The sequence below is a fragment of the Elephas maximus genome, chromosome 10 (assembly GCF_024166365.1).
Source record: "Elephas maximus indicus isolate mEleMax1 chromosome 10, mEleMax1 primary haplotype, whole genome shotgun sequence".
In the NCBI taxonomy this organism is placed as follows: domain Eukaryota; kingdom Metazoa; phylum Chordata; class Mammalia; order Proboscidea; family Elephantidae; genus Elephas; species Elephas maximus.
The window spans coordinates 32,011,013-32,019,733 of record NC_064828.1 but is presented as its reverse complement, the minus strand read 5'-3'; the positions used below and the strand labels follow the sequence as shown (position 1 = coordinate 32,019,733).

Genomic DNA, 8,721 nt, shown 5'->3' with positions numbered 1-8,721 from the left:
CTGGAAGTCCATGGTATTAACTTGAGCTGTAAACTTTCACCTAAGCACAATAAAAAAAAAATTTTTTTAAAGACTAACAATATAAAGGTAACCCTGGTGGCATAGTGGTTAAGAGCTACAGATGCTAACCAAAAGGTTGGCAGTACAAATCCATCAGGTGCTCCTTGGAAACCCTATGGGGCAGTTCTACTCTGTTCCATAGGGTCGCTATGAGTCCGAATCAACTTGACAGCAATAGGTTTTTTAATAATATCAAATGTTGAATGTGGAAGTCTCATACTTCTCTGATCAGGTGTAAAATGGCACAACCACTATGAAAAACAGTTTTGTCATTTCTTACAATGTTAAACATACATTTACCATGTCATCCAAAACTCTACTCCTAGGTATTCATGCATGAGAAATGAAAATATGTGTCCACACAAAAACCTGAACATAAATGTTTATAGCTACTTTATTCATAATTGTCAAAAACTGAAAAAACTCAAATGTCTATCAATACATGAATAAAGAAACATATTGTGGTATACACATATAATGAAATATTACTCAGCAATAAAAAGGAACAAACTACTGATACCCACAGCATGGACTGATCTCAGAAACTGTATGCAGAGGTAAAAGATGCCAAGCACAAAGCAGTACATACGGCATGATTCCATTTATGTGAAACTTGAGGAAAGACAAATCTAATCTATAGTGACAGAAATCAGATCCTTAGATACTTGGGAAAGGTAGAGGGATTGGCTGGGAAAGGACTATAAACACTTTTTTGGGTGATGGATAGTCTGCATCTTGATGGTGTAGGTGATTACATGGATTTATATCTGTGTCAAAACTCATCAAGCCATACAATTAAAATAGGTGAATTTTATTACATGCAGATTTTGCCTCAATATAGTTGATTTTTAAAATGAGTTCTTTATACATTTACATTTCGATTTCTTTAAAACAAAAGTCCTACCAAAAGTCCAAAATAGACCCAGAAGTAGTGAGAATCACTTTCAAAAGTAACAAAGTGTAATTCAATGTAGATAAGTAAAGGCTTAAATAAACACCTTGAAGATATATTTGGAAGCAGGAATGAAACCGCTATAATGCATGAAACACAGTGATGTATAGCTTCCTGGTGGCAATAACCCACAGAACACTATAAATCAAGAGAATAGATTCTCACAGCTGTTCCTGATCCTGAGTCTGTCCCCAATTGTATTCTTGTGCTGATGCAACAGGAAACCATCTTTAAACTTTCCAGGCCTTTTTTTTCTATACATGTTCCATCATGACCTTTCCCGTTAACAATATAGTTAATAAGCCCCTCTCTTTAATGCAGAAGTCTGCTATTCTCCATGCCATTTCACCTAATGATTTTGATCCTTCACTTGTGCTCTTTCATTAAAGAAATGGCCATATCAATAATCCCAGTGTTCATCATGTGTAAGATTTCATGAAAACAACTTGTCTCTGTCTGAGCTGCTTCATGGCACTTTTTACCTCCTCATTCCTCAAGGTGTAAATGAGGGGATTCAGCAAAGGTGTAACCACTGTGTAGAAAACAGACACCACCTTGTCAATGGAGTAGCTGGTACCTGGTCGCGTGTAGATGAAGATACATGGCCCAAAAAAGAGGGCAACCACCATGAAGTGGGCTGAGCAGGTGGACAGGGCCTTCCAGCGCCCTTCAGCTGACTGTTTTTGAAGGGAAATCAGGATGACTGTGTAGGAGGTGACCAAGGCCAGGAAACAGGTTAGGGAGATGGTTCCACTGTTGGACACAATTAGCATTCCTGTGAGGTATGTGTCTGTGCAGGCCAGTTTGATGACAGGAGGCACATCACAGAAGTAGCTATCAATAATGTTGGGGCCACAGTAAGGTAGATGAATGGTCAAGAAGGCCTGCACCAGGGAATGAATAGTACCCCCCAACCAGAGAGCAAAAACAAGCTGTACACAGACCCTCATGTTCATCACATTGGGGTAGTGTAATGGACTGCAGATGGCTACATAACGATCATAGGCCATAATGGTCAGCAGAAAGATCTCAGCACAGGCAAAAAGATGTAGGAAGAAGAGTTGTGCAATGCAGTTGTCAAAGGAAATGGTCTTTCTCTCTAAAAGAAAGCCCTCCAGCATCTTGGGCACAGTGACAGATGAGTGGCAGATATCAATAAAGGAGAGATTGCTCAGGAAGAAATACATGGGGGTTTGAAGATATGAAGTAAAAATTATTGTAAGGATGATGAGAATGTTCCCCAAAAGAGTTAGCACATAAGTGACTGAGAATGCCATGAAAAATATTATCTCCAGCACCCAGTTATCAGTAAGACCCCAGAAGACAAATTCAGCCACTCTTGTTTGATTTAGTGAGTCCATCCAATGAGCTTTCCAAAAGACCTTGGGGGAAAAAATGAAAGTTAATTTAGCTTTAATAGTACAGGTATCCCCTTCTTTTCGAAAGTTCATTTTAGTCCCCTTCACTTTTACGAAAGGCCTATATTAGTACCTGTTTTCACTAAGCAAAAGAAATCCGAAGAAGATTCTCACTTTTGTGAAAAAAAGGTGAAATGCAGAGATAACGTTCAGCGTTTGTTTTGCAGGGAGCCGTTAAAGAAGCAGCGCACACTCCCCGAACAGCGAGAGTGGTGTCGCCAAGCTCCTTTCCCCGGACCTACACTCACCATCAAGCGGCCATAGCTTTGAACTGCGTCTGTGAGCATCTGCCCTTTCTCACGATTTATTTTGTGCATGCGTTAGCAAGATGTGTCCTAAGGTATCAGAAAAGCCTACGAAAGCTTTGTATGGGTTTTTTGGGTTATTTGGTATGATTTGGTAGGTTATGTTTTGGGCCTGGGAATGCTCAAAGTTTTTTCCCATATAAACTAATGGTAATTGTTTCTTCACTTTATGCCGTTTCGGCTTACAAAAGTCTTCATAGGAACGCTCTGCTTTCGGATACCAGGGGAAGCCTGTAAAGGAATGTAGCTAATTGAAGTGATTCTGCATTCCTATATGAATTGCTTATTTATTATCAGGGGATAGAAAATAAAAGACCAATTAGATAATAATTACTAGAACATACCCATTACATATTAGGAGCTATGCCAAGCATTTTGTGTACACCGTTCTGTTTAATCACAGCACCACGGGATAAGCATTATTGTTCCTTGTCTTGCAGATGAAATAAGTGAGCCTTCACAAGAATAAAAAAGTTGCCAAAATCCTTTAGCCATTAGTTAGCTGACTCTTTCCACCTCAATCCAGTCCACTCATAGCATCAAATTAATAGTCTAAAACATAATAACCAGTTAAAATCATTCAGAATTTTACTCTTCCAATCAAATTAAATGTACGTTCAAAGCCTTCAAAATTCTACTGCACACTGGTTTTTTTTCGGTATGGTGTCCCTTTATTTTCCTTATGCATTCTTCTCTCCAGGTAAGCAAGCCCCTATGCTCCAGGCACGCTAGCCCTAGCTACCTACTTAAAACATCGCTGCCTTTATTTATTCTGTTCTCTCTCCTCAGAAAACATGCCCTCAAATCAATTGTATTTGCTGATTATTAAAATACTCTTTGTCCTTCAAGACAATCTCAAAGACTGCTACATTTAAGAAAACCTTCCTGACACAAGCAATCAAATCTTCTTTCCTCACTTTTATACTTCTTTATGGCACTTAACTAATAGAAAGTAAAATGTGATATTTACTTTAGCTTCCCATTAAACTGGGATTTTCTTAAAATCAAAAACCACGCATGACTTATCCCTTGCAGCACTTGGCATTGGGTCTTGCACACAGGGGGTATGCAAAAAAAAATTTTTTGTTTGGGCTGAACCTAATTTCTTTGGTAACCTGAAAAAGAATCCAACCCTTCCCTCACAATGGAGCTAATAAGATCCTTCAGAAACTTATTTTTTTTTTTAATCCTGTAATATGATTTGTTCCCTAGGAGATATGAGTGTATAAACACAAAAATTTTATGCTGTTAATATACACATACTTATACATACATACTTGATCCCAGTTCTCCTGCCGCTAGGTCTTTCCACTACTCAGCAGTTGCCTCCAGAGAGTTACGCTAGATTAACTCCCAGATCTCTTTTAGTATATTATATTCAGTTTCTTTTTTTAATATTTTTATTCTTCACAGAATATAAGGAAATGATCTACCCAGTTACTAACCAAAATAAGGAAAGAGAGCTCTGAGAACAAAAGTTGCTGAGGTTTTAGAGGTTTCATTGATTGAATTATGTCCCCCCAAAAATCTGTGTATCAACTTGGTTCTGCCATGTGTGGTTATCCTCCATTTTGTGATTGTAATTTTGTGTTAAGAGGATTAGGGTGGGATTGTAACACTACCCTTACTCAGGTCACCTCCCTGATCCAAGGTAGAGAGAGTTTCCCTAGGGTGTGGCCTGCATCACCTTTTATCCCTCAAGAGATAAAAGGAAAGGGAAGCAAGCAGAGAGTTGGGTACCTCATACCACCAAGAAAGCAGCACCAGGAACAGACCACATCCTTTGGAAACAGGGTCCCTGTGCCTCAGAAGCTCCTCGACTAGGGGAAGATTGAGGACAAGGACCTCCCTCCAGAGCTGACAGAGAAAGAAAGCCTTCCCCTGGAGCTGACGCCCTGAATTTGGACTTGTAACCTACCAGACTGTGAAAAAATAAATTTCTCTTTGTTAAAACCATCCATTTGTGGTATTTCTGCTACGGCAGCACTAGATGACTAAAACAAGAGGTAAGAGCTATTTAGGATCATAACCAAGTGGTGTTCTCATCTCTGCATACAGAGACAGCATTCAACAGCACTTCTTATATTACAGCGATGTGTGTCATGGTGAGTTATGTCCCAGAGAGTGACCCTGAGTAGGGAAAGCCCAGGAGAGCAGAGCTACCATGCCTCAGCTGCAGTCCTCCATATCTTCTCCAGAACAACCTAAGTCTATATGCTGAGCACAGCAAGAATAGGCTTTCTTTAGTGGTATTAAGAACACCCTTGCTTAGACTAAGAGGCAAACAAACAAAGACTGGATGCTCATCTGCCAGTAGAAGAGATTTATTTTTACTTTGGAAGGTTGGATCATATTCAACATTCATTCTATAAACATTTGCAAGTGCCTAATACATTCCCTGCACTGTGCTAAGGATGCAAACACAAAGGAGCACAGAGAAGTAATGGTCTTGATCACTTCTATCCTCAACACTCTACAATCCTATGGCTTTTTTGGATACCTAGGAAAAAGGGACAAAAGCTGTGGCAAAACCTAGAAGGCTTCAAGTCATAATCCCAGGCATCTTGAAGAATCCTGGAGAGTGTGTATATTTGCATGTGGATGCATGTGCGTGTGCATGTGTGTGTGTGTGCGTGTGTGTGTGTGACTGCGTGTAGATGCTTTCAGAAAAAGCAACACATTGAAAAGGTATGCTGAGTCTTCAGCCAAAGAGAAGTTAAAATGATTCTCCTAAGTTAAAAGGGCCCTCTAGTAAACCACTAAACACAGACTTAGGTGATATAATCAAACAAGTGGTTGAAATAGGGTCTTGCTTAGTACCACGCACATACGTGTACATATGTGTATTCCCTAAAAAGCATGACAAGCACATAGGCGGAAGAAGTAGTAAAACTCACCAATTTTCTCCAATTTTATAGGGGAAATTAGCTAATTGTTGCAATGTTCTTTCATTCACTTTTTTCACAATTCTTTCTAGAAATGAAACAGAAAAGAAAAAGGCAAAGTTAAAACAAAAAACTCTGATTTGGATATTAGTAACTGATTTTCTGCTTCAATTCAACCTTTCTAATACTGGTCCCTGAATTTTAGAATCCTTTTTCTTCTCTTTTTCATTTGTTCTTTTCAATATTCTTGCCTTCTTTCTGGCCAAATAAGGTAGAACTAAGCCTATTTGTCATTTCCATTTCAATCTATGGACACTATTATAATTGCATTTTATCAAGTCCCAGAACCTGGTACTCAATGACCATTAATTTAATATTAGAGAAGGAAACAATTACTGGTGAAAGAAGGTAATTATTTCTAGTTAATATAAATAAACAGTACAGTTTGGGAGCTATAACCTGATGCTGACTTTAAGCTTAAAATTTTGTAGTAAGAAAATATAAACATTTTTAAGGAGCCATCGTCAAGTCAATGCAATTAGTCTTAAGTTCTATTGCTGTCCAGCTGAGCTAATAAACATTGCTGAGTTAATTATTAAGATCTAAAAATTTAGATTCTGCTTCTTTTCACTTCTTTTACCAAATCATATATCACACCTCTGGGTACACTTATGCAAGACATTAAGCTTTATTTTTATTATCTGGCAACAAGTCATAATTCTCTCTTTTTAATTACCTTCTTTGTAATGGCCTTAAAGGTGGGAATGTGGTGAAGTCTGGGTGTGTTAGAAGACCAGTGTTCATTCATCACTAGCAGGAGATAAATTTCCTTTGAAGACCCAATTATCTTCTCTGTCCTCAACATCAACCTTAAATAAGTAACAATAATCATTATCATCTTATAAAGGGGAGGCAGAAAAAGGATAGAAAAGTTCAGTGTCATCAAATCAAGTCAGTCAAACCAGAAGTTCTATTAAACTCTGGCTCTCCTTCAAAGGCCAAAGCAATATTCTTCAATTTAGGATCAGTAGCACTTGTTAATAGGACAAAAGTAATTTATCTTGTTGGTTTAGAATAAATTTCCTAATTGATATCAGACACTTACCACCTGCTCCTGTACCTCCTCTAGTGATTCAATTCTCCTTTTATACTCTGTTACAGAAGCTTAGGGTGTAAAATCATGAAGCACTAATATCTGCACAGGGTGAATTTCAGGCTCGAAAGCTTTGGAATTTTTATCTGACATAGATGTTGAAGTGATCATTACAGGACTATAATTGAACTTGCTGTCAATGAATACTCGGGGGTAGGTATTATTAAAAATTTTCCATTTCAAAAGCATTTCCTGTTATTAGGCTCACTTATTTAGCCGTTTAACAAGTGGACAATAAAACCAGCAGCTTCCAAATATGGAAGAGATTCAAACCTTTGCAATTAGCATGGTATGAGTTGTGTAGCACTGTACTAATCACTGCAGTACACACCAGGGATTCAAAGTTCATTAACAAATGAAACCTGGCCTGTGAATACTAAGTAGATTGGTACTAATGCACTACAAGTGCCCAATGCATCCTGGAACTGACTTAGTTTCCAGAAATATCTGACTTAACTTGTCTGCATTTGTCTCTTCTGCTTGAGCAAGAGTTCAAAGCAAAAAATATTCTCCACACCTTACAGATTGTTTAGGTGAAGTTGCCTCTATAAATAAGAAAAAAAATCAAGACGGTTTATAACCAGACAATTTTTTCAAAGGCAGGTCCTTGCTGCTTCCCAAGTCTTCTCCACAACATCCTAAAATTAACAAGTACAGACTGTCCCCATATTCCCCTCTGAGATGAACAGACCCAATGTGTAGTGACAAGAATTAAATTATTAAAGAATTCACCATGTATCTCAGGCTTAAACTTGTTTATTATAGACCCATTTGCAGAGACTACAAGCACTTACAGAAATAAAATCCCCAAATCTCCCAGCTCTTTGAACAACATTGGGCCCACATTCTGCCCCACTCATCCCAATCTCCTCATAAAAAGGTCATAATGGGCACCAGAACACACAGTGGAGGAAGCAATAAGAAGAAGAGTCACTAGAGAAATTCCATGCATGCTCTGTAATGATGAAAGACACAAACTTGTTAGAAACAAGAAAACGTTAGAAAGAGATGAATAGATATGGAGCAAAGAAAAATGACAAGCAACTCTTGCTCATTTCTCCCATTGCCTTTACATGTGTGGACTTGGAAAAAATTGGGGAGGGAGATGAGGATCTTGAGTTGATAGAGTGAAGTTATCATAAAATAGAGGAATTGAAGGGGCCCAGACTGTTTTCATTGAAGTCAGTTTATAGAAGCCGTACTGCATTTTGTTTTGGGGGCCTGTCATGGATTGAATTGTGTCCCCCAAAAATATGTGTCAGCTTGGTTAGGCCATGATTTCCAGTATTGGTGGTTGTCCTCCAGTTTGTGATTGATATAAATTTCCTATCAGTTGTAAATCCTAATCTCTGCCTGTGGTTAATGAGGCAAGATTAACCCAACCAAGACAAGATTATGTTAAAGATGATTAGGGTGGAATGTAACACCCTTACTCAGGTCAAATCCCTGATCCAATGTAAAGGGAGTTTCCCTGGGGTGTGGCCTGTATCACTTTTTATCCTTCAAGAGACAAAAGGAAAGGAAAACAAGCAGAGAGTAGGGGACCTCATACCACCAAGAAAACAGCACCAGAAGCAGAGTGCATCCTTTGGACCCGGGGTTCCTGCATGGAGAAACTCCTAGACCAAGGGAAGATTGATGACAAGGACTTTCCTCCAGAGCCAACAGCAAAACAAAGCCTTTGCCTAGAGCTGGAACCCTAAATTTGGACTTCTAGCCTACTAGACTTTGAGAGGATAAACTTCTGTTTGTTAAAGCCATCTACTTGTGGTATTTCTGTTGTAGCAGCACCTGATAACTAAGACAGGGCCTCTGGGTTTTTTCATTTATTCATTGAACTACATTTATTGGCACTTTCTTTTTTGCCAGGCAATATGCTGAACACTGAATGTCCCTTAATTAGTGTTGTTTGAAGAAGATGAATATACTGTGGACTGCCAGAAGATAA

At 38.6% G+C, this 8,721-nt stretch overlaps 1 protein-coding gene across 1 annotated transcript; it reads right to left on the bottom strand.

Moving 5' to 3' along the window:
• Positions 1-1,431: 1,431 nt before the first annotated feature.
• On the bottom strand, positions 1,432-2,373 carry LOC126084379 (olfactory receptor 1509). The gene has a single exon (XM_049898963.1). It carries the CDS (start codon positions 2,371-2,373, stop codon positions 1,432-1,434), a length of 942 nt encoding a protein of 313 aa, XP_049754920.1.
• Positions 2,374-8,721: the final 6,348 nt, after the last annotated feature.

Excerpts from the sequence above, each read along its gene's own strand:
- LOC126084379 (XM_049898963.1), bottom strand. The coding sequence starts at position 2,373 with ATGGACTCACTAAATCAAACAAGAGTGGCTGAATTTGTCTTCTGGGGT.